This window comes from Barbus barbus, assembly GCF_936440315.1.
Source record: "Barbus barbus genome assembly, chromosome: 8".
NCBI lineage: Eukaryota > Metazoa > Chordata > Actinopteri > Cypriniformes > Cyprinidae > Barbus > Barbus barbus.
The window spans coordinates 6,387,652-6,415,000 of record NC_136736.1 but is presented as its reverse complement, the minus strand read 5'-3'; the positions used below and the strand labels follow the sequence as shown (position 1 = coordinate 6,415,000).

General features: G+C 35.5%; 1 protein-coding gene across 3 annotated transcripts in view; it reads left to right on the top strand.

The window, feature by feature from the left end:
• Positions 1-27,349, top strand: part of LOC306874353 (guanine nucleotide exchange factor DBS-like) — a 62,513-nt gene that overhangs the window by 7,891 nt on the left and 27,273 nt on the right. The window contains exons 1-4 of one of the 3 annotated variants that reach the window (XM_079424320.1): positions 6,510-6,868; positions 17,444-17,527; positions 21,432-21,546; positions 25,034-25,124. In XM_079424320.1, the coding sequence (XP_079280446.1) occupies positions 6,796-6,868; positions 17,444-17,527; positions 21,432-21,546; positions 25,034-25,124 (363 nt within the window). In that variant the 5' untranslated portion in view covers positions 6,510-6,795. Of the gene's footprint in view, positions 1-6,509; positions 6,869-17,443; positions 17,528-21,431; positions 21,547-25,033; positions 25,125-27,349 lie in introns of those variants that run through there. The other 2 variants (XM_079424321.1, XM_079424322.1) reach the window with 2 other exon arrangements.

The following is a 27,349-nucleotide window of genomic DNA, read 5'->3' as shown; positions in this document are numbered from 1 at the left end:
CCGAGAACAGCTAACTGTTGTCCAGACGGCCATTAGGCCAGAGAGCGTAACGACTGTCGACACTGATGTAGGTTAATGATGGGACATTCTCCCACTGGCAATTTCCAGAGATGGAAAGAATCAAGGAAAATGAAAGAAAAATGTAGACTGAAAAAGTGAAAGCACAATCTCATTGGTACACAGTTTAGTATGTTATTCAAAGGAAATGCCTGGTCTTATGGCAGTATTGCATTGCTTTTCTCCTCATCTTTGGGATTTTACTTTAATTCTAAAGAGGAAGTTTCTCTCCTCTCCTTGTAGCTTCAGAGCCCACAGAGGAAGTTCCTGCATCTTTGCTGTTTTGTAATAAACCAGACATGTTGTCATAGTAATATCCTGTGGATATATTCAAGTCTCTGTGTGTTCCTGGGTCTTCTTTGCAGGTGCCTGTCTGAAAACTACCTTTTGTCTCAAGCTTCATTATGAAGAACAACCACAAAATAACAGGTTTATGAGGATTGTTCAGACCATTTATGCATACATTTTTTTCAGAAGGTTAGAATGTGTATTCTTTTTCATTTGCTATGCACATATTTACTTGCAGTCCCTAAACTAACATCTTTATGACGTGTATTTCTGCAAACAGGCACATGAGTCCAATGGTTATTTGTGATTTGTAATTCATTTGTCTCGTGGATCTTATCTTTGATGTATTTTTGGAGGACTGGGTTTGATTGGTTGGTGTTTGATCTTTATTTTGTGATCTTTTATGTGCTGCTGTGACCAAACCCATGCAAATACCCACCAGTGACTGATCACATGACTAGCCCGTGTGTGTGTGTGTGTCTCATTTCTGGGATCATCTGAAAGGATGTTTTGATGGGTCAGATAATCATTGTTTTGAGCAGACCCAAGTTGCACAATTGTTCTCAAGTGACTTGAAAATTCACGCTTTCTGGTAAATTTGTGGTCATATGCTCACTTCAGCATTTGGTTCCCTCGAATCTGCTGATTCACTGTATTCAAGGTTCTTGCCCTGAAGCTGATGATGAAATATAAACACAGTTAGGTTGTTTAAAACTGTAGTGCTTCAGATTCAGGTTGACTTGAGAAAACTGGCTGTGGATCTGTGAAAAAAAACTACAGCAATACAAGAATTACAGGAAAACATCTATTAAGAAAGACAATTTCCTCCGAAGATACAAAGAATCATGTGCTTTCCTAAAAGCGTGTCTCAGTAAAAATTCATCCTTCCCTTGTGACTGAAATGAGCACAAGACTTTGTTTGAAAGAAGTTCTTAAACACATACACCTGAAATGTCACACTATAAATACTAGGTCACATATGTATGAATGGTTATAAAAAAAAAAAGTCTTTACGTGTTCTTGATCTTGAACTGTTGACACTTCACATAATAGGTCTGTTGGTGGCACTTGGGTTTCGTTTAACCAACAATGATAGTTTCATTAAACCGTAAATGGTATATCAATATGCAATATGAAAATAGGAGTAAATTAAACACTATTTACAATTAATGTAACAACTTCTACTTTAGCAATTTCAGGTTTGTTTATAAAAAATGAAAAAAGCCAACTGAAAACAGACAGTGGCGATGTAGTTTTCAACCAGTTTAAGACTTAGAAGATACCGCTCCATTATCCAAAGAAATTTGAGCTTGTTTAAGAGATGCACAATCTATAGCGATACAATGGTAAGATGTCTCAAACTGACGATATAAGTCCAATTGAACAGGTATTTTCAGAGTTTTGAGCCATTTGTTACTGTTTTGTACACGTTGTCATAATTATAATTCAAATGCATTTTGTTACATAATTTACATACAATCCTGTTATTTTAGCATATTAAGTATCGGTTTCATTTTCTGCAGAATGGCTCAGGGAGAACCAGAGCCTGGCAGAAACAGGATGTCTGACCGAAGTTACAGAAACGCACTTTTCTCATTATAGCTGCTGCAGCGCTGTAGAATTATGAAAGACGGCTGCATGTCTCCTGTCTCTCTAGACTCTACATTTATCTGAATCAGTAGGCTTGGAGTCTATTTTTACTCTTGTAGGCCTGTATGTTCAGCAGATTGTATGAGATCAGCTTTACAGTTTTATCAGAGTTCAATTTGAACTAGTTGTATGTTATTTCTCATAAGGAATGAGTCCCGCTACTAATAAGGCAAGCATAGAGCTTGACTTCAGAAATTGCAGTTATAGCAAAAAATAACTGATTATGCTCCAGTTCATTAAGTTGATAGCATACACTCTGATATCATCTTGTTGTGAGATTTTGATTCTAGCCCGGCATGGAAAAGGCCTTAGAAATGCAGATCACAAGGATAGCAGTTCATTAAGTTTCTAAAAAAATATTCTACATAGGCACTTATTTTTATCGATCTCACATACAGTCGATACTTCAGATTGTTTGTTAGACGAACAAGGTGCAGTTTTAATGAGTCATGAATAATTAAATGAATAATCAGGACACGTGTGAAGGGTAGAAGGGTTTGACTGCTTGGTCAGACATATCCAAACTTGCACACTGTTATTAAACACTCTTAATAATGTTTCCTGGGGTATGGCAAACGTACAGTAAGGGTGAGCTAAGTTATTTGAGTACAAATGATGGGAGGCTAAAGGGCAGCAAAGTGAGTTTGATTCTTCACAGAGAACAAACATTGAAGGCTCATTTCTCCTTTTAAGTTTGTTTATACCCTCTTTTCCTCATTAATGAAAAATCCCTCTGTGCTTAATGATCAACTCAATGTCTACACTACAGTGTTATTATTATTAATTTTGGTATTTATATACTATTAGTTTTAATATTTTGAATGTGCTTTTATATTTTACGTAATTGTCAATTTGATTTAAATTTTTAAAATTGTCATTTTTTTGTAATTTAAAAAAAAAAAAAAAAAAAAATATATATATATATATATATATATATATATATATATATATATATATATATATATATCAAGTTTCATTTTGTCAATATTTAGTTTTAGCTCAGCTTCAGTTTTTATTTCCTTCCAGTTAGTACGGTAATTTCTGCTTAATTGCAGTTAACACAAATATTTAAATTTTAATATTTTAGTTTTAATTATAATTACCCTAGTAAGAACCAACAAAGATTGCACTACATAATAATCAGATTATCAGACCACTTCAACCAATAACAGGCTCTTATTTTTACTGTCTTTAGTTTATGCAAGTTTAATTAAAGAATTAACAGTTAAAATTTTGGATATTTTATCCAAATTTTAAAGTACAGTTTATTCATTTATTTTATGTACATTTTATTAATAATAACATTTATTATATAAAATATATTCTTAATATACAATAAAATATAGACTAAATTGGATTAAAGAATTGATGCTACTTGGGCTAAGTTTAACAAAATAATGGTTTATATTACCGTATGTAGCCTATGTTATGTAACTGTGTACATTTAGAGCTGTTATAGTTGAGCCCAGAGGATCTAGCTCATTGGCATAGTGTTACTGAAACCACAGAAAGGGGCGTTGTGTTTGTCTTTATAAAAGTGAAGCCCTGTCTCTCTTAAATAATCTGTAGTGTGTGAGTGTCTCAGATGAGCATGGAGTGGGTATATATAGACGGACACAAGATCTAAGAGAAGAGAGCCAGGGGATTTCCAGAGAAGTGTCTAGAACTTGACCTGCATTTTAAAGTCCTTCTGTTGTATGCGGCCTGTGACCTTCAGGCTGTGAGAGAGCCTTGAGCTGAAGATTACGTATCACAAAAGTCACAATGAACGTATACTTTCCCAGACAGCACCAGTCCAGATATACCTTTCTGTAAACTTATCTGTGATATTGCCTGAAAATAGTGTGTAGTACATTAAAATGCATCACACAGTGTCGTTTTGTAAGTAACCGTGGTGCTCTAAGAATAGAGTACTCTTAAACTGGAGAATATATTTAGACACTTATCTAACATTGGCCATCTTTGCTGCTGTTCTACTATTTTATAAGCATAAAAAGGTCATTTTGATGCGTCTAAATGTCTTTTGTTTCCATTGATAGCTCTCTCTTTCTCTCACTCTCTCTCTCACACACACACACACACACACACACACACACACACACAGTGTCTCTCTTTCAGTGTTTTGAGTTCCATCAAAGGAAGAACTATAACTTTGCAGAACTATAGAGCGGTTTAATTTACAGCAGCAGACTCTCTTTGCGCAGACTCCAGCCACAAGCAGGTGCTTTGTCTCTGTGTGTGTGTGTGTGTGTGTGTCTTTTTCCCAGGCTCTTTGTGAATACAGACGTACAGCGCCTTTCACTCTGCTCTTATGGATTGCTTGGTTTCTCATAAAAAGTTGTTGAACTGGGTGTGTGTGGCATCCCTGCAGCTCTGTATGACAGTACACAGTGCAGAGTAAAAAAATATATATATTATATATATATATACTGCATGCTGCTCAAAAGTTTGGGATCAGTAAGATTTTTAATGGTTTTTAAAGAAGTTTCTTCTGCTCATCAAGGCTGTATCTATTTGATCAAAAATATATTTAAAAAAACAGTTATTTTGTGAAATGTTATTGCAATTTAAAATAAGTTTTCTATTTTAGTATACTATAAAATATTATTTATTTCTGTGATCAAAGTCGAATTTTCAGCATCATTACTCCAGTTTTCAGTGTCATGATCTTTCAGAAATCATTCTTATATGCTGATTTATAATCAATTTTGGAAACCGTTGTGCTGTTTCATATTTTTTTTGGGACCTGTGATTTTTTTTTTTTTTTTTTTTTTTTTTTTTTTTTTTTTTTTTTTTTTTCGGGTTCTTTGATTTTTAATAGAAAGGTTAAAAAGAACAGCGTTTATTTAAAAAACAAGAAATTTTGTGTTACAATATACAATGCTATTCAAAAGTTTGGGGTCAGTAAAGTTTTTTTTTTTTTTTTTTTTTTTTTTTTTTTTAAGAAATTAATACTTTTATTCAGGAGGGATGTGTTAAATGAAAGATTTCTATTTTGACCAAATGCTGCTCTTTTTAACTTTGTATTCAAAGAATCAAAGAAAAAAGTATCACCGGTTCCAAAAAGCAATATTAAGCAGCACAACAGTTTCATCACTGATAATAAATCAGCATATCAGAATGATTTCTGAAGGATCGTGTGACAATGAAGACTGGAGTAATGATGCTGAAAATTCACAGAAATAAATTATATTTTGAAAAATATATTAAAATAGGAAACCAATATTAGAAATTGCAATAAGATTTCACAATATTACTGTTTTTCTGTATTTTTGATCGAATAAATACAGCCTTGATGAGCAGAAGAGACTCCCTTAAAAAACATGAAAAATCTTACTGATCCCATTTTTTGGAGCAGCAGTGTATATAATATTTTTTCATATATCTATGTTACAATTGTTGGTTACATTTAACTAACAATGAAAAGTACTTCAAAAGCATTTCTTAATCTTTGTTAATGTTAAGTTCATTATGTACTCACACATCATTAAAAACAAAAGTAACTTAATATTATTCAATGGATGTGCGCTGACAAGAACTAACAATAAACCGTTATATTTCATTACATAAAGTTGACAAAGATCCATAAACACTGTAACAAATGTATTGCTCAGTGTCGGTTAATGCATTACTAATACTAACTAATAGGATCTTATTGGAAAGTGTTACAAAGTTAACATGTTCATGTTAAGTTATCTTAATGATCATACACTGTCACTTTTTCATGCAATTTAGTTTTTATGTAGTACATTTTGCTAAAGTGTAAAATAACAATAGTGAACATTAAACAAAACGGTTATAAAAAATAAAAAAAACTACTTTAGTTACAGAACTTTTGCCGATGCCTTGATAATTTTTAGTAATAAATATTTCTGAAATTATATAAAAAAAAAAAAAAAACCTAAAAAGAGCTAGCTTATTAAAAGGGGTAAATAAATTAAAGATGAAAAATTAGACTATTGGAATAATTCGAACAATGAACATTTAATGGCATAATTTTGTTGCATTGTTGTTATAATGTATAAATGTTTATTTAATTTATTTGTTTGTCTTATTGGCATGGATGTCAAAATCATTGCATTTGCATTTTCACAGTAATGTCAAATGAAATGAATTAACAATAGTGCAAAATAAATAAAATATAACTAATTACATAAAAACTATTTAAAAAAATACATTACACCATTAAAGCAATAATTAAAAGGGAAAAAGTACGGCTGACTAAATATTCCAATTATTGTAATAATTAACATTTTATGTACAGTATAGTATAATAGACTTGAATATCATGATAGATGGAGTAATGTAGTTTGTGCTCCGCCTCTCAGTCCGGCCCCAGTATTTTGATTGGCTGTCTATTATTAATCCACAGGGCCCTGGCAGAGTAGCAAACAGAGAAAACTGCTGCCCCCCCATTCCTCTCTCCCTCTCTCTCAAACCTGTTAGAGGCAGGATGATTAGAGAGTGTGTGTCTGAGTGTGCGTATGTCAGAGCTTATCCACTCACTCACGCACACACACAGGTCACTACAGAATTGCATTCTGGTTTAAGCGGCTGCCCCGGGGTTTTTCCACCCTTTAACTCCACCGTCTGTTGCTTCCACCTGCACGTGTGTGTGGCAGAGTAACCTGATGCCAGTGGAGTTTGTGTGTTGGAGATGAGGATATGTGAAGTGCGTTGACGGACAGTTTAGCCTCGGTAATGCGCGGCAGTTTACAGGAGTCCTGCAGGAGGATGAAGCCCCAGAGATAGAGGCACCTGAAACAGGATGCTGGCTGGGAAAGGTGCACTCTGAGCAGGATGGAGCTCAACCGAGTGTCCCTGCTCTGCCAGGACATTACCAGACTATGGCTGCAACTCAAAGTGATGACAGGTAGGAGACCAAACTAGTCTTTAAATCTGTATAACCGGGTAAATCTATTGAACCAGGTCAGATGTGTCCAGTTTGAAGTGCTGTTTTGTTTTCTGGGGTTTTCTGATGTATTTATGCTTGTTAAATTTATTAAAACTATATAGAACTTAAAAACAAATCAGGAAATGAACTTCACATACATGACATTGATGGTTCCAAGAAGAATCTTTAACATCCATGGAACCTTTTCATTCCACAAAAGGTTCTTCATTATGGAAAATGGTTCTTTTAGATTTGTTTATGTTCTTCACACTAAGAAAGACATTTATTTTAAGAACTGTTCATTGAAAGGTTCTTTGGGGAACCCAACATGGTTCTTCTATGGAAGAAGAGCACTTTTAATTTTTAATAGTGTTGGAAAAAAGTTTAGTAACCTTGTGGATTAAAACATCCCTTTTCTGATTGTTTTGTAGGAAGATTTCAGATGTTTAATTGGTATGTTTTGAATTTTTATGATTTGATATTTAAATTCAGGAGTAGATTTCCATTTGTCATACTGTTCTTATTGTAAAAGTGTTATTTCAATTTTATACAGTGCTGTGATCTGAAATTTGTGTTTGCTTATGTTAAACTTTCCCACAATTCATTGATTTTAAAGTTAAAACGCAACCCTGAATTTGAACGTAAACTCCCCCCTCCTTTTTTGCACTCTCAGATCGTGAGAAGCGTATTGTTTGTTGGTCAACGGTTGGTAACAGTTTCACCCATGCTCATATGGGCGACTTTTGGCACCAGTCTGGGTTTATGCCAACTTCCAGAACCCAGCTGGACTGGCACCAAAGTGTTGTTTCACATTCAAAGCTTTGCTTCAAGCCTGTCAATATGCGCAGTGATCAGAGTTCCATCGTAGCTGTGAATGCTCATCATGGACACAATTTCACTGTGCATGCAAGTAATGGCACATCAGAAGATATTTGCTTATTAAATCTAGACTGGCACGCTGTCAGTAACTATGACCTCAGGCTATACTGTATAAGACACTGTCAATTCAATTTAGTTTAGTGTGAATGGAAAATGTTAGGTGCTGAATCAGATGCTGAAATATGAGTTCTATTTAGCTGAGCTTTTCTTTTGTTGCTGAAAGAACTGAAAACCGCTTTAATAAGGGTCAAACTACAACAGACATACCTGAGTGCTGCAAGGTGTTGGCTATTTTCTTTACTATTTGTAGGGTGGCATCCAAGAACACACTGTCTGTCTAGTATTACGAGTATGTTGGGTGTGACTTTCTATTATAACTGATTTATGTGCATAAAGCTATATCTTATAAGAGAGAGAGTGCATTATGATTTGATGTATGATATTGTGTTCTTTTATTTATTTATTTATTTATTTATTTATTTATTTTACTCCTTGAACTCTTTCTGGAAGATATTTGAATGGGGTTTGCCGTCACAATGTCAGGCTGTTGTGGATCGATGCCAGGGAATTCCTATTCAGTTGCTAAGGTGAGAGGTTTTTAGCATGTTGCTGTGCAGTTGCTAGGGTGTTCTGGCAGGTTGCCCAAATCAAAAGAGCTCACCCTGGTACCTATATATGGCACGGGTCCCTCTTTCTAAATTTATTTTTAAGTAACAGCTCACCTCTTTTAAACAAGTCTCAAAATATGAGACATCATAACAAAATTGGCATGGGACTGATTACACCATTTTTTACAACTGTTGGTGTTTGAATACATTATAAAATGTATTTTATTCCTGTGATGTAAAGCTGAATTTTCAGCACTCCAGTTTTCAGTGTCACATGATCCTTCAGAAATCATTTTGATATGCTGATTTGCTGCTTAAGAAGCATTTATCATCAATGTTGAAAACAGTTGTTGTGCTTAAGATTTTTGTGAAAGTGGTGACTTTTTCCCCTCCAAAATTCTTTAATTGATTAGAACGTTCAAAAGAACAGCTTTTTTGTTTTTTTGTATCAGTGCAAGTCTTTACTGTCACTTTGATCAATTTCATGCATCCTTGCTGAATATTAATAATTAAGCAACTTTTGTAGTGTACTTACAGTATGAGCAGCTGTAATGCAAACACTTCCAAAAGTGTTTGCATCGGTCTGTTATATTTCCTCACTCTTCTGATTGACTTCACAGGGTTTGTCATAGCAATTTTACTCACTATGATTATTTAGTAACCATCTTTCTATATACGTCTGGTGTGGTTGTTGTCTTGTGTGTCCAACTACTGTGGTTTTGCTGAGCACCAAGTCCAGAAACTTTTTACACTCCAATATCATCACAGAGCGAAAATAGAAAATTGTAAATATCATACCCAATAATCAGTAACACACTGCATTTATACAATTCAGAGACTCTGATCAGTGTGTTTTTTAAAGACTCTTTTAAAGAAAGTCTCTGAACTTTAGTGGCCTCATTTTATTTTTGTTCAGTTTCAGACCACAATGATCTGATATACATTCAATTAAACTGTTAAAAAGATAGGCAATGGAATGTAGAGAATTTGACCCACTTGTTGCCCATTTGTTGTTGGTATAGGGGGCTGTGCGTGTGTGTTTGTTTCGGCTTTGTATTCTTCCGGGGTAACAGATGGAGACTCTGTAAAGTGCAGATAAGATGTCAAGTGTTAGTGCATGAACACACACACACCCTAGTCTATTCTACACACAGTTGGCCTTTTAGTTAGCAGTTTGTGTGATTGTATAATTGAAATGGCACTGTTCACATTTGTCCATATAGCTGGAGCCAGACCACATGTCTACGTACATCACACACACACACGGTTACAGCGCCCTCATGACACTCAACCATGTGCACTGTTAATAAGCCATTTGGGACTTTATTCGTTAAGTTTGAGTGTGTTGAGTGTGTAAATAATGAGCTGGTGTGTACTTTTGTGTGATGAAGATCAGAGAAGCAATCCACGTGTATGTGTGTAATGGTAATGTTGTGGCTTAATGGGATTATTGTGTTCTGTGGAACTGCTTTATAGCTAAATTGAATGTTTTGTAACTCATAAACTTTGCAACACTTTTATCCTGTTATTGAACTAAATTGAGCTAAATAATGAATTGTCTTCTCTACAGTTGCTTTATAGTTCAAATTAAAGTCGTTTTATAACTGATGAATTTTGCAACTATTATTTTCCTGTTTATTTCTGTGAAGCTGCTTTGCTACAGAACAATCTGTTATAAAGCACTATATTAATAATGTGACTTTATGGTTAAGGATCTGAGCTTTGTAAATACAGATTGACATTTGATCCCAGAGTCTGACGAAGTATCTTCAAAGGACAGTACATAAAAAAAAATCACTAAATTGTCTTTTCAAACTTGTTTGTGTTACTTTTTTTCTGTAGAATGCAAAAGAAAAAAAAGAAGAATGTTTCAATTTATGAAATGAAAATCAGTAGGGCCTAAAATGAAATGTTTGTATGGACAAAAAGAACACTGATTACCATTTTTACAAAATATCATCTTTTGTGTTCCATAGAATAAAGAATTGTATGTAAGTTTGGAATACAAATGAGGGTCCTTTTATAATTTGGTCTATTGTATGACTTATGGGCAATGGATGAAGTGACTAATAACGTGGCTTAGTTCTGTGTTTTTAACTTGTTCTGGAACATTCAGTGTATATTAGCCTTTTTTAATGTATTCTATGAGCTTCTTTTTGCTTAGAGTGCATAAAGCATGTAGTTATTGTGGAAACCACAATGAGATATGGGTGTGATTCCTGTTTAAAGGAAAATGTCATGATTAGTGTGTGTGTGTGTGTGTGTGTAAGTGACTCTCCTTGCTTTGCTGCCTGGCCTTCACTGTCTGGTATAGCAGTAATGGTTTATATTGCACTCCTGTGTGTTTTAACCTGGACTGGTTCTTTGTAGTTCAGACAGGCTCGGACATGCCACAGCTGAAGAGGTCTTTAACAAAAACTGCAACATGCGTTTAACCTGGGCTGCTTGCACAGACATGAAGAACAAAGAGGATGTTTTCCTTGCATGTTAACATTGAGTGTGTATGTGTCTCTGCATTGGTATGTATCTTGTTTTTCCATCTGAGCTGTTTTTCCATCTGAGGTTTTAAGCCACTGTATCCAACACTCTCCTGTAAATAATGTAGAGAGTGGACACAACCGCAGAGACATGTTGTCCTTGTTCTCCTGCACCAGGAACCAGAGTTCCAAGAGAGGTGAGATCTGGAGGCTCACAATTACATTTTTTATAGCTGAATCGTATGTATTAGCCAAGACTTTGGATCCTGCTTATCATGAACTACAATATATTAGAGCATCAGGGTGTTAGTGAGATAAGACCAGTGTTGCATGCAACGTTACATAATCAGCACTTTTGTTAAATTAAAGAAAAATTAAAATATAAAACATTACTTTATACATGTAAACTGTTGAATTCAGTTTTTTTTTTTTTTTTTTTTTTTTTTATGTAACACAAAATACAATTACAAACTGGACAAGACTTGTTTTTAAGTAGTTGGGCACAATGTGTGTTTTTTTTGTTTTTTTTTGTTTTTAAATTAGCCAATTGTCAAAGTAATATTTGGGTTCATGAATATTTTGTGTAACTGTGATTCCGGTATAAATACACTTTTGCCCTTTTAAAGTCATAGTACAGTTTAAATATATTTACGACAAGGCAATCTGTTGTTATACTTTTGTGAACTAACAAAATAATTGAACAAAAGACAGCTAGCAGTTTCCTGAGACGAAGATGAGTCTTTTATTACTGGGATCTTTTAGGCTACAGTCCAAACTCAGATCTTCAATCACATTAAGGTAGCGGTCACGGCTCAACCCATCCGAGTAGCATTACAAATGTAAGGCCTTATAAAGAATACTCGTCTATCTGTTGAATGGCATTAAAATGAGAGTGTCTGCCCTTCCCCCGGTTCTTCTGAATACCAGCACCCTGCGCTCCGATGCTGAATTGCTTTGTCAATGTGCGGTTGGCGTTCTTGGCGACCGTGCAGGACCCGGGGCCGTTTCTATAGCCCTGTTATTGCTGCTTTGGTTTTGCGGATGTGTGAGGATGTTTTTTCATTGAGTGGAGGCTCTGTGCCGTAGCTTTGTTGATTTAAACACCAAGAGATGAGATGGTGAATGAAACGTTGGACGTTGCTCAAGCCTCTTTCTCATGAGCCCAGCTGAGGCGACAGTGACAAGACTAAACGCGTCCCCCTCGATCTCAACGGCCTGGTATTGTTTAACAGGAGTGATGCGATCAATGTAAATGAGAAACCACATCCAGCGACTGGATATAGAGGATAAAATCACAAAATTACTTCTTTATTTAGTTGTTTTTGTTGTAGGCTGTTTTGGCTTATGTACAAGAACATTTGACCCGAATGTTTAATACTCATTCTTCAAAAACTGTAATTTTCAAAAGACTGTTGAAAAATGTATAATTCTGGCCTGTGTTCTAATTGGTCAGTAACAAGGAATTCTATAAAGTTCCTGGTACACTACAGTTAAAAAAATTGGAATCAAAGATTTTTCAAGTGTTTTAGAAAAATCGTTATGCTCTCCAAGACTCCATTTATTTAATATATGGAAAAAAATTTAATATGAATAGTTTTCTATTTTATAGTTTTTTTTTTATGTAATTTATTCCTCCTATGATGGCAAATATTTTAAGCAACTATTTTAATGTTTCAGAAAATATGCTTATTTTTTATGCTATTGGTGGAGACTGTGATACTACAGGATTCTTATGAATGGAAAGTTCAAAAGAACAGCATTTCTTTTAACTAATAAGTCTTTTGTAACAAAGAAAAAAAAATTCTGCTATTTTATTCTAAACTAAAATGACTCATTTCAAAATCTTACTGCTTACTGACCCCAAACTTTTTAAATATAAATAAATAAAAATGTGTTATATATATATATATATATATATGTATATGTCAAATTCTAAAAATTAAGTACTGGTAATTAATTTAATTACACTTTAAAATACTCGTTATCAGGCTACAGTTACTTTTTAATTGATTACATGTTGATTCTCCTCTTTTTCATTTTTTAAGTGTTCCTTTCTGAAATGGCCTACCGCTTAAATATATGGCAGCGGCTATTTGCACTAAGTGTAAATAGCAATAGAGGCTATTTACACTGTGTACTGCTGTACACGCTTTACCATCTACACCACTGGAGCTGACAGCCATGTTTTGTAGTGTTGTCTAGCCCAATCACATGTTGGTGGGTAGAGTTAGTGTAAATGGCCTCTGCCAACAAGGCGGGCTATTTGCACTCAGTGTAAATAGACTCTCCGTAAATATATTCAGAAAATCTTAACTGGACATTCACACAAAGACCAGTCATTAGTCAGGTGGCAACACAGCATTTGACCTGGATTTACAAAAATAATTTCAGGTTTGAGAACATCAAACTTTTTGTTTTTCAACATTGCATCAACTACTGATGAACACATTCATTTTAATTTGAATTGTTTGAATTATTTAACCATATATTGACATGTCCTTGGAAGGCTCTTGACTTTCAAACACAATAAAATGCATAAATTCACATTATTTCTTATTTACAGGTAATGTATTCCATGACTTTTTGTCATCTAAACCTCTTTCACCTAATGATATATTCACTTTAAGTACCACGGAGATTTTAAAAGAAATGTTTTAATAATTAAGTTTCACTTTTGCATCTTCACGGTTCTCTGATCTTGGTTAATGGTTAAAGGGGTCATCGGATGCTAAATTCACTTTTGAAGTTGTTTGAACATAAATGTTTGTTGGAAGTGTTTGTACACTTCCATCCTATAATGATAAAAATCCACCCAGTTTTTTTTTTTTTTAAATCCCTATTTTAAAATCCTCTTTCAGAATCAGAATGAGCTTTATTGGCCAATCATTACTCATACGAGGAATTTGTTGTAGTGACAGAAGCTCCACAGTGCAACAGAGAGACAGCAACAGGACAGGACACAGATAATAGAAGAATAATATACAAATATCCAAATAGGCAATGTACAAAACAGCAAAAACACAATATATAATATAGACAACTATGTACAAGTGTATATACAGGTCAAGTATGTGCAAATTAGAAATAGAAATAAAATGAGTATGGTGAGTGTTTTTGACACTACCATTGAGAATTTTTAACCAAAGTATGTTATAGACTTTTCATTAAGACCCTAAAGAATCATATCAACTTGTGTAAAATGGGCATCCGATGACCCCTTTAAAAGTAAACTGAAAGTGATCGTAAAGTAGTCTGATTATATTACCTGAAATGTGTAATGGATTACGTTACTAACTACATTTTTTATCATGTAATTTGGAATCAGCAAAGGACTGAGATTTGTAACTAATCTACCCAGCTCTGCATGTGTGTGTTTGCTGCTTACTTGCTAGTTTTAAAACTGTAAAAAATCTGTAAGGCATTGGAGTTTGTTCTTTACTGTGAATATTTTCACAGATGAAGGGGTTTCTGGCATTGGTCTGTGTCTGTGTCATGTGCCCTGTAGCTGTGACTACATTCACAATGTAACAGCCTCTCATACCTAATTGCTTAAATGCATAATAGTGTTTGGAATACAATCCAATTTGGAACACAGAGGAACTTGTCATGGAGTGCCTGGCCATAAATTCTATTGACCTGTTTTTTTGTTGTTGTTTTTTTAATAAAGTCATTCTATTTTTATCATTTAACTCCTATCAAATGGTATCTTTGTGATGTTGAAGAACCTGTAGAATGAACCCTTATAGCCTGAAGCAACAAATGATGACTATATGAGATGAACTTTAGGAGTACAAATATCCTTTACCTGAGTGTTTCCTAAGGCTTGTACTAAATAACAAAGAAAAGTAAAGCATACCTGTATTTGTTGGTCACAGCTTCTCTTTAGCTTAACTCTTTCAGTGCCAGAATCTTCTCTTAACCTCACAAGCTCAGTTTTTACTTGGGCTGTGGCAGCTGTCTCTGAAGTCACGTGACACTCTTACTGAGGGTCACTGAGATGAGAAATCCTACAGGGATCTTAATCTGAAAGTGGTCTGCGATCAGTGCAACAAGCCAGACTTTTACCGGCTCCCTGTCTGTGTTACCAGGGTAGGTAAAGGATTAACAGCTCTCGCTTTATCTGCAAGCATCTGTCTTTTGCTCATCGTGGCCGTGGCGTTGGGAACGGTGAAAACAGGTGCTCGTCTATGATCAGTGATGTCAGGAGTGGAGCGGTAGGAAAGGAAGAGGAGTGTTTTGATCAGTTTGAGTAGAGCAAGTTATTGATCTTTTGGGGGCTGAACTTTGAAGTTCATGGGAGTGTGCTTATATGGTCCCAACAAATGAAGGCTTTGAGGAATGCTGAACCTTTATTTTAAGAGCATGCACAATGTCATTGAACTCTACAGAAACTTAATAACAGGGTGAGTTGCCAGAGTGTTTTTCTGTAATGTTGTAATGGATCTTACGTCACTGTCCTTCTGACTTCAGAGGCCTTATCTTCTCCTGAAGGCTTCTCCACTGTACTCCACAGCTTTCAAAGAAGAATATTTCCTGTGTGAGGAGATTAGATTAACCTGTCGCTTTGTCAAATGTGCTGTTTCTTACAGACAATATAATAAGTCACAGTATAATCAAAAGTAACTTGTAATAGAAATCACAGTAAAGATGAGAGAGTGTTGATGGGTAGAACGCATCACAGCCCAAAATTAACACATGGCAAGTGTCAGATGTGAGCAAAAATGGGTTTTGGGAAGTAAATGAAACATTTGTTAGTTTCATTTGGAATTGCAATGTTAGATTTAAGATGAATTATAGTAACATTGAATAATTTAATGAAAATGAATGCTTTAAATACTTGATTGATTTTTAGTATATATAATTCAATCATGACAACTCTCAGAAGATTTTAGCATGGTGATGGATATGACAGTGTTAATGTATTTGGTCTTGGTGGAATAGATCTGCTACACTGCTGCTGAATTGCTGGTGCTGTTGGTTATTGCTGTAGTTTTAGATTATTGCTGCTGCAGCAAGCAAGTACAGGAACTTGCTACTGCCAATGCATATGGCGATACGGTGCTGTGAGTATTTGAGACATACTGCTACTGCACAAATAGCATATAAAATAACCCCATAGCAGATCTGTACAAGTGGAGCTGGGGAAGGTGGAGGGCTTCAGAGAATTCTGAAAGCGTGCTGCAGGAATCTCAAGTTAATACTAGCCAGCCATATAAATGCAAGGCAGTAAGCTCATTGGCTGTATATGCAGCATGAACCAATCAGCTTGTGCCAAGTCGTCTAGAGTTTCATGACTGAACTATTTTTCTTTTTGTGTTTTGACCGGTGATACCATGATATATTTTTTACAAGTTAAAAATCAATTGTTGTTTTGTTTTTCTGTTTTAGTTTGAGTTGTTTGCTTTTTTGTTATTGTTTTATTTAATTTGTTTTACTTGATATTGTTTGTTGTAATTGCATTTGTTTTTTCTGTTTGGTTTGGTTTTGTTTTTGTTTGTTTTTTGTTCATTTTATTTGTTTTGTTTGCTTTTGCTTTTTATTTTTTGCTTGGTTTTTGTTTTTAGTTTGGTTCATTTGGTTTTGTTTGTTTTGTATTGTATTGTATTGAATTGAATTGAATTGAATTGAATTGCAAGCATGGCAAGCCATCCTAACCTGCATGTTGACGACCCAATGGTCTTTTGCACAGATGAATGTGGTCTTCTGTTGGTACCTAGATGGATGGATTTTTTCAGTATTTGTGTTGTGTACTTTCTAACATTTGTACAGTATAAAACCAACAGTTAGTTTTTATAAAGCCTCTGCAGCAAAACTAATGGAAAAAGAAATTAATGATGAAATCAGTAAGCCTGCTCACAATACTGTGAGTTGAATGTTTATCTGTGACCTACTTAAGTACTCAGCACTTGCTGAGTTCAAGATGTAATTCAGATTCCTTAAGGTCCCAAGCATCTCGGTAACAGCAGGAAAGATGGATGAAAGTGTGTATGGCTGTGTTTCCAACTGTTGTCCAGTGACTTTATCCTTGCTGATAGGCACTGTGAGATTTGTCATGCTGGATCATGTGTTCTTGGTTTGTTTATTTGACGAATAAAAAAAATCTTGAATCTCTTGTTTTGGATTCATCTGTTCACAGTGCGCTGATTTCACCTTTATTCAGACCAACAGGTGTTCAGATTCTGAACTACACCATGAGAACATATCTAAAAGTCATATAGTCTGAGCGTGAGAGACGTGCCGCACCACAGCACTGACTCATACACACACCGCAGCGGCTGAAGACTCTCAAAAGCTGCTTAGAATAATCCATCATCTCCTGATGCACTGAGAAAATACTCTCTCTTTCTCTTTTCTCTGTTTTCACCTTCTCGTCTCCATCCAACCATCCATTCATCCAGCTGCTCTTCTCAGACTCTAAACAGAACCATGCATCTGCACCATAACCTAGAAACACATAAAGAACATGAAGTGACATTCCTGTGCGTCTATGAAATTGTGTGGTATAACCATAAACATTAACATGGGAAACAACCATTTTCTGCTTGTTTATGGTGAAATGTTTACTAACTAAATCTCTGTTTCTCACACAGATGAGATTATGCAGCAGGAGAGCAGTCCTCTGTGTGCCGCAGACATCAGCCCAGACCTCAGGAAACAGTTCGCCTTCCTGTCAGGTGAGTCTCCTACACAATCAATCCCAGAATGCTTTGCCAATAAAGACTGTGTGCTCACTATGAGAGATTCTAAAAGCTTCATCAAAAAATCATCATTAAATAAGTTTACGTGTACAACAAAAAAAATTGATAACTCAAAAAAAGACATCATTAGCATGTCACCTTTACCTGAAGAACACCGTTTTAAGCATTTACATGACTTTGCCATTCAAAAGTTTGTTGTCTGTAAGTTTTGTTTTTTGTTTTTCCCCTGTGTTGGAAAGAAGTCTCTTATATCTTTACCAAGGTTGCATTTATTTGAACAAAAACGCAGTAAAAATAGAAATATTGTGTAATATTACAATTCAAAAATAATTCGACTAATTTAATATATTTTAAAATGTTATTTATTCCTGTGATGCAAAGCTGAATTTTTAAGCATTATTACTGCAGTTATCAGTGTCACATGGTCCTTCAGAAATCAGTCTAATATGCTGATTTGCTTCTTATCAATGTTGAAAATAGTTGTGCTGCTTAATATTTTTGTGGAAACTGCGATACATATTTTTTTTTTCAGGATTCTTTAAAAAAAAATTGAAATTTGTTGCATTTAATTTTTTAATGCATTTGTCAATTTAATGCATCCTTGCAGAATAAAGGCATTAATAAAAAAAATAAAAAAATCATACTGACCCCAAATTTTTGGAAAAACAGTATGCACGTTCCATGTTATAATGTATTATGATGTGTATGTTATTAAGTGTAATTGTGTAAAATTGTGCATGTAAAAACTCATTCACACGATGTTTATAATGCACACGTGTCTGCTACAGGAAGTGAATACCTCACATAATCACTGATTTAATGAGCTATTTTTATAGTGTTTTGACAGCATCATGAGTATGATTTGTCCTGTTTCACATGTGGCGTTTGAGTCAGAAGTGAATACGATTCGTTCAGAACGTGCACAGATTCCACATAAACACACAGTCACTTAATAACACTCCAGAAACACTCTCCATTCTCCGTAAATAACCCAGTTAGGGCTCGACTCAGGTTGCCCAGGATAATGCCTGACAGAAGGAAGCCTCTTAATTATTCAGTGTTGCCATGACGATGCGTTTGACAAAGTTCAGAGCTGATGTGCTTTGCAAGAATATTTGATTGACAGTTAGGCTGTGTGTGAGGTCTATAGAAGAGTTTTATTGTGAATAAAAGGATTAGATTGGGATTCAGGTTTTCTATAAAAAAAAAGAGTTCATACAGTCTCTGAATATTGACAAACCTAACTCTGAACTCATGCATTATACATGCAATGAAACATTTACAACAATACTGCTAGAAGAGTGAACAGCCAAGTTGCATCATTGAAGAAACAAGGATATTCCAATAATAATAAAGAAAGATCAGTGTTCATTGCACTTCTGGTTTCTGTTAACTGATGTAAACTGCTGGTGTCCATTTTATTCTGTTGTCTGAATTTTTTTTGTTGGACAATTTGTTTCCCTCTATTGTGTGCACATTTTTAAAACATTTATAGGGTAGAGCTGATGTACTTATTGCAATATGAAAAGCTTCAAATACTGTCCAAATAGTTTTTGCTTCAAAGATTTCCTAATTTTTGTTAACTTAATCCCAGTGTAGAACATTCAGTATTTAGTGCCATATGAATAATTGAGCGATTGCTTATGCATTGTGTGTGTGCCAATGTAGCATATGCACTGATTTGATTTCTGTGCGTTTATGTTGCTATGTTGAAAATGTTGCTCTGGTCTCATGCCTCAGCTCTCCACCTAGATTTAATGACAGACCTCCACTGTTAGACGCTCCTTCTGTTTATTTCTGTTTTCATTTCCTTTTTTTGCTCTTTTTTTCATCTTATTTTCTTTTCTGGTCCTACTTCTTCCTCCCAGACGGCTGCAGAGGCCTTTGTCTGATATGATCATTATCACACAGACTGTGTGTGTGTGTGTGTGTGTGTGTGGATCTGATGGAAACACCGGAAACTAAAGTCACCCAGTATGTGAGAGTGGGTTGAAAGCTCTTTGTGGAGTGTTTTAATCTGATTTCTGTTAATCTTGACCATGTTCTAGATTGCTTGGGTCTGTATTAGTGTTCTGATGTCACTTTATTCTACTACATTCTACACTTTCCCATCTATTAATTTAGTTTATACCATTCTGCTCTATTCTTCTGTTTTTAACATTGTTCTGCTTCATATTCTACTGCTTTTTTCTCTTATTATATTTTACTATATATACTCCATTACTGTATTCAACTCTAATATACTCCATTATCCTATATTCTACATCCACACCATTCTACTGTTCTACCCGTATTTACGTCATTCTACTCTATTCAGCTCTAGTGTACTCTATTTTGCTATATTTTACTCTTATATTCCAGTCTACTCGACTGTATTACTCTGTTCTACATGTTAACACTCCATTCTACTCTATTCTTCTGTTCTTCTTTTTTAATTCATTCATCTCCATTCAAATCTAATATACTCAATTCTACTCGATTCTACCCTTTTATACTCAATTCTGCTCTGTTCTACATTTATGCTCAATTCTACTCTAATATACTCTATTTCACTATATTCTAATTTACCCTTTATGCTCCATTCTACTCTATTAAACTTGAATATACTCAATTCTACCAAGTTCTACTCTATTCTACCATTTTATACAGTTTTACCCTTTTGTAATCCATTTTCTTTTATTCTAGATTCTACTATATTCTCCTATAATATATTCCATTCAACTGTATCATATTCTATACTTTATATACTCCAATCTGCTTTAATATACTATATTTGACGCAATTTTACTTTTATACTCTCTTCTACTCTTATATACTCTGATCTACCCTCCAATTCTACTCTAATATACTCCATTCTGCTATATTCTACTCTGTTCAATTATATTATTCTATACTGTATTATATTATATTGTTCTCAGGCTGTGTGTGTCAGAGAGAGAGCAAGCAAGAGAGTGTTTCTTTTGTGTGTGTGTGTTGTTTCTGATTGAAGATGATAAATGACTCTTCGTCTTTTGGATTGCATGTTGTAGCATAATGTTGCGGAGTGACCCTCTCGCTCTCTCTCTCACCTGGTCCAGATGGACTGGAGCTCTTTGAGTTTGCTCTACTGATGGTTACAAATGCGACAGCAGTGTCCTTTTCACCTCGTGTGTGTGTGTGTGTGTGTACCTGTGTGTGGCAGTCATAGAGGTGTTAATATGTGTGAGCTCTGCAATGGATCCATCCTGCTCTATTAATCACAGAGTGCTGTAGCATCCAAATACACACACACACACACAGTCACATGACCTATGTCACTGCACCAAACATGTCCTTCTTCCTCTTTCCCTTTCTGTCTTACTCTTTCTCACACATGAATAGACTACATCTGTAGCCCCAGTAATGATTTATGATGTTTATCTCTGTTTTCGAATGGTCTCATCTGTATTTGCAAAGCAAAGCTCAATGACAGGAAAAGAGGAGATTTGAAGGTTTTGTCCTCATGCCGTTGCATTGTCCCCTTGACATCGCCTCATGGCCTTGATGCATCTGCAGTTCGTAATAGCTACAATCATTCTTCTGTTAATGTACGCAATCTCTGTCTTTCTCTGTGTAAGCTGTGCATGGGAAGCTGTAGAAGTGCCCCCTTGTGGGTAGAAGACTTTTTAAATGTTGAAGTCCTGCTGGATTATTATATATCCTGATCAGTTTGACTGTAAACTAGTTCAGGAGGTTACTGCATCTTCAAGGTCACTGGTTATAGACAATTCTCCCTCTGAATATGCAGGGTTTCATAACTTATATGCATCACAGGGCTTAACGAAATAAAAAGATGATTAGTTTTCGTGCTGCATCTTAAACAATTGCTAACAGCTGCCTCCTTCCAAATCTGCATTTCCAGGTGGCCGAGGACAGAATGGCAGCCCCATCATTATTTTCCCAGAGTACCCGGCGTTTGGTGAGCTGGAGGAACAGGAGTTTCACAACGTGCTGACATACCTGACAAGTGTTCCCAGGTGAGAAAACAGGAGGTGGAAGCATCAGTCATTACCAGCACTTTAAAAAAAAAAAAGTAACCAGGGTCTTTGATCAGGGCATTTGAAAATGCCTCCAACCTGGAAAAGTGCTTATTTATTGGCTAGATGCTTTATGTAAGTGCTTACAAGGTAGATGTGCATGCAAACCGGTGTGATAACATCAGTCTGGCCATTGCTGATGTTATTTGAAACGTGTACTTCAATCTATTAATTCCAAAAATTGCATCCTGACATATAAATACACTCCAATCTCTGTAAGATGATTTAAAATCCAGCATTGATGAATGACCGGAAATGTCATGAAAGTTCATTGGTCAAAAAATGTGGTAACACTTTTAGTAAAGCCTATCTGAAACTATTTTTGTTAAACAATAGAAAACATTGTATGTATTTGATTTATGATGCATCATCTTTAGTCACATCAATGCACTGTTGATGATAAACTAGATGAGAAATATTTTTGGTGGGGTTGTTTTATTTCTTGAATTGGACAGTAGAGGGCACACTAATGCTTTCCCATTGCAACACATCATGCTGTTTGCAATTCAATGAATTTGAGTCATGGCTGCCTGCTTGTGTGTGTGTGTGAGACTGCTGCCTCATTAATATTCATCATACATATTAAATTAGAATGTGTAATTATGTACACTATTAACAAGGTGATCCTAATGCCCCTTGTTTTACATATGCATTCTTAGTTTGTGAGTAATTTGAATACATGAATTTCTCAGGGAAGTACATTTTTATTGACCTGAAGATGCCTTCATATCAATGAGTAACCTAGAGACGTTGAATTACTTTGCATGTATATTTATTTTATTTTTTTTAAATGTGACCCTGGACCACAAAACCAGTCTTAAGTGATTTAAGGTTTAAGGTTTGTTAGGATCAGACAATATTTGGCAGAGATACAACTATTTGAAAATCTGGAATCTTAGGGTGCAAAATAAATCAATAATATTGAGAAAATCGCCTTTAAAGTTGTCCAAATGAAGTTCTTAACTATGCATATTACTAATTAAAAATGAAATTGATATATTTACAGTACGAAATTTACAAAGTATCTTCATGGAACATGATCTTTACTTGATAACCTAATGATTTTTGGCATAAAAGAGAAATTAATTTAATAAAATTATTTTGACCCATACAATGTATTTTTGGCTATTCCTACAAATATACCCCAGTGACTTAAGACTGGTTTTGTGGTCCAGGGTCACAAATGTTAATCCCTGTGAAAGTTCGCTGGTGCATTGGTGTATTTGCTGATCCTGTGAAATCCTCTTTAATTTAACAGCCCTTGTTAATATTCTGATGAAAGAGTGATTCTGGTCCTTTGCTTTCAATCTTACTCTCTCTCTCCACCTCTTGTTTCCCCATTATTCCCATGAGAAACCGAAAGGGGGGGGGTGATTGAGTAATTAGATGGATTTCTTCATGCTGAAAATGGCTGATGGGTTTTAATTTAGTTCTGATTTGGTAAATGAAAGGAGTTCAGGAGCTAAAGAATGCAAAAGCATACAGCAGCTCATGGAATAAAGGGGCAAATGTCATGAAAACCCCCTTAAGAATGCATCCTAGTCATATTTTAACACAAAAGAAAAAGAAATGGGAGAATCATTACTATACTACTTTGCTTAAAACCATAAAGATATTTTGCATTGTGACAAAGTACATTTAGCCGCAAAATTCTAATTCTTATAATGAAAATTAATCCTCATACTGTAAAGTAAAAATAAAAAATAAAATAAAAATGTAAACAAACAATATATTATGGAAGTTTTGTTTTTGTTTGTTTGTTTTTACTACCTAGAATTAAAGCCGTTTTTAATTTTTAACATGATACTGATACATGATACTGTCTGGACACATCATGAAAATGATAAAATAATAGTAATAACAATAAAATAATTGATTCATTCATAAATTGATACATAGATTATTATTCAAAGATTTATTTGTAAGCAAGACATGGTCCTTAATTTGTTCTGTGGTTTCTGATAAAACATCTACAATGTTAAATTTAATATTATAAAATATTTGCAATTTTCTGTGCAACCCAATTATCTTGGGGTTGTTTTTGTTAACAGTGAAAATGCAAATGTGCTTTATTAAATCTTCATCCCATTGCTTATTCAAAGCATTGAGCTATCTAGTATATGAAAAAAACATTAAATATTACTTTGCAGTCTTAACACAATGCACTAGCAACACAGAACTATAAATGAAAACATTACTAGAAAAAGCACCAGTATGACCATAAATCATGTGTAGTGAACCACCCGATGGCTTTTGAACCACCCCCCCAGCAGCATTTGAATGGAAGGTTATAATTGCAGTGATTGTAATCAGATTTTTGATCTTTATTGCTGATGGACATTCAAGGTCATTAGTCAGTGTGTCAGTGCAGATCTGTACCGGGGCTTTGTCAGCTGATAAGACCCCTGCTTCTCTCTCCTTTGCTTCCTCCTCCTGTCTTCCACTGTGAAAGGAGCGGAGAACAAATGTTCCTGAGAAAAACAGCCGGAGGCTGAGAGGGGGGACTGAGAGGAGGAAAAGGGATGGGAGTGTGAAATTTGGTGGAAAAGGCGGGAGCCAGAAAGAGAGAGACAATCTGTGTGTCACTGTAATGGTGGCAGATTTGATACACAAGTATCTGCAGTGCCAGTTTCTAGTGGGAGGAGCTTTCATTATCAATCAGCACCGATCTCCCACCCACATTCCATATTAGCAATTCAAGAGCCTGGCTGTCTGTCAGCTATCTCCTGAGCTCTGATTGGTTGAGAGGGAGCACCTGATGCTGCACGATTGGTCGCTGGAGAGGGGGAAGCAAAATGTAGCTGCTCCCCCGGTCTGTGCCTACAGTGGCATTCATTCAAATGGAACCATAAACAGAGAGGCTGTAAGCAAAGGTGCATTGAAGGGAAGAAAGAAACGGAGGGGAAACCATCTGTGTACACTTGGAAGGGCCCTTGGAATATCAGCGTTAGGGGTGGATTTTGCACATTCTGTTTGTTTTTTTAATATCAGGATTGTGTAATTGGATTTTTCTGCTTCCTCGGTCATCATAAAACAGCTTGATACTGCAGGTGCGGAGGGCTGCCGTTCTGTGTGGTGATGGACGTAGCAACCAGCTCAGCATCTCTGCGCTGCGTTACCACGATTGCATTCTGGTCTAGTGCATTTCAACGTACGTCTATAGGTTTTAATTTGCATTTGCACACATTATGCGTTCATCTTGTTTGTCAGGGGGCAAATGCAGATGTGTGTGTGTGTGTGTGTGTGTGGATAAAATAATGGTTTGCAATGCACCGAGTGCTGGTTACTTTGTCAGTCTGATGTTGGTTAGTTAGTGGAGAACTGTTTAATGATGACTTTAGGGTATGTGACATCTTCAGTATCTCAATGTTTATGATTTGTGTGTGTGCGCGCTTGCTGCCATGGTGATGGTGTCTCTGATTTTCAGTCTCAGCTCGACGGGGGTCGGCTTCATCCTGGTCATTGACCGGCGGCAAGACAGATGGGCATCAGTGAAGGGGACGCTGCTGCGGATCGCGGTGAGCCCTCAGTGTGTGTGTGTGTGTGTGAGAGAGAGAGAGAGAGAGAAGAAAAAATAGTATGTGCATGTGGTTAAATGTGTATATTATGATGGAGAACCTCATAATTTATATTTAAAGGGAAAGGGTACCCAAAAATGAGAATTGTCATTATATAGTGTCCTTGATGGACCCGTTTGAAATAAGTGTTTATTATGCGGAACACAAAACCTTAATTCTTTTTTTGTTTTTCTGTACAATGAAAGTCAATGGAGTCCAATGTTGTTTGGCTACCATTTTATGGGGAAAAAATGTGCTTCAAATATCTTTTGTTTTGCACATAAGTCATATACACTTAAGATAAAGGATCTTTATTGGCATCTATGGTGTGTGTGTGTGTGAGAGAGAGAACAAAAATAGAGTGTGCATGTGCTTAAATTATGTATATTGTGTTAAATTTAAAGGGATAGATTTCCCAAAAAAAACAATTTCATTTACTATCCTTGATGTAATGCTTATTATGTGGAACAAAAACTTAAAGCATCTCTGTGGTTTCTCTATACAATGAAAGTCAATGGGGTCCAATGTTGTTTGGCTCCCAGTTGACAATTTATGGATAGAAATGTGATTCCAAATATCATCTTTTGTGTTGCACAGAAGAAAACAAGTCATATACACTCTTTACTGGCATCTATACTTCCACAAAGAGCATTTACATTCATGGAATCTTTCCATTCCACAAAATGTTCTTATAGTGGAAAGATTCTTTTTAGAACTGTTCACCAAACGATTCTTTAAGCACCCAAAAATGGTTCTTCTATAGAATTGCTGTGGAAAAAAAACCTTTTGGAACCTTGGTTTTGTTTTTAGAAAGGTGTAAGACTAAGTAAACAATATCGGAATGTTCTTTTGGAGTCAACTTTCCGTTTAAGAGAACACTTTAAGATGAAATATCTTTGTGTATCCGTATGAGGAAACTTTTGCGTGTGCATCTGTGTTGTTTTTTCCATGCATGCTGTAAGAAGAAAAGGAGCTGACAGGCAGGTGCCCTTGGCTATATGTGTGGATTAGTCAGAATTTCTGCGTTGTTCCAAGTCGGAGGGCATCTAAAACAAGGCCCTCGGTTTTTTTCATAGAAACCCTAAATATTTAATCCACCACAGAGACGTCTAGCGCACCACAGCACGTCCACACGAGTATAAACCCAGCACACTGAAAGCACAAATGATGTTGTAGTTATGTTTAATGAACAATAGCAGCAACAACAGCTGTAATCTTTGTCCGTTCTTGTCATCAGCTTGTCTTGACTGCATCTTGTAGTTATCATCAGTGCTTTTCTGCTTGCTATAAACTCTTCAACAAGTGTGGTGGCCGCAGGGGGTTTGTTAAACCTGTGCGCGTGTGTATGATGGTCAGTAGGGGAGAGGTCAATGGGCTAATCAGATTAACACGGTTTAATTAGGTCAGCACTCAAAAACGCCACTGGAGTCAAATCAGTGATCAAGATGATGGCTAACTTGCGCTTCAATGCTTTACCAAACAAGGACAAAATGTGGTAACTAAAATTTTATTCTTTGTTTCATAGCCATAATGCATTTTGCTGTAGAGATGGAGGTTTGACAGTAATGAAATAACAGGATTATTCTTCTTCCTTTGCCTCATGTCATTCTCTCTTTCTCTTCATTTGACTTTCAACCTTCCAGTCAACTGCATTTTATATTACCTTAATGTTTGCAGGTAAACATTTAGAGTACAGCATGGCAAGAATCTCCACAAAAAATATCAACATTTGAAAATAATAAGAAATGTTTCTTGGGTAGCAAATCAGCATCTTAGATTGAGTTTTGAAGAATCATGTGACACTGAAGACTGGAGTACTGCAAACTCAGCTTTGCGTCACAGAAGTAAATTATATTTTAAATAAAAAAAAAATAGAAGTTATTTTAAATTTGTTATAATATTTTACAATATTACTGCTTTATTGTATTATTGATTTAATACATACTGCCTTGGTAACCTTTCAAAAACCTTTTTTAAAGTAAACTTTTATCCTCCTGTACTGTGGATACAGTAGTTTCTCTTTCCCTCCTCCTTTTTTTTCTTTCCTTTTTTCTCATTTACTCTCTCTCTGCTCACACACACACACACACACTCTGGCACACACAAGCATGTAATCTACTCTTTTCTTTCTCTATCCTCCGTCACAGCACATATGGCTGATTGGTAATGGTTATCAGCAGTGCAGC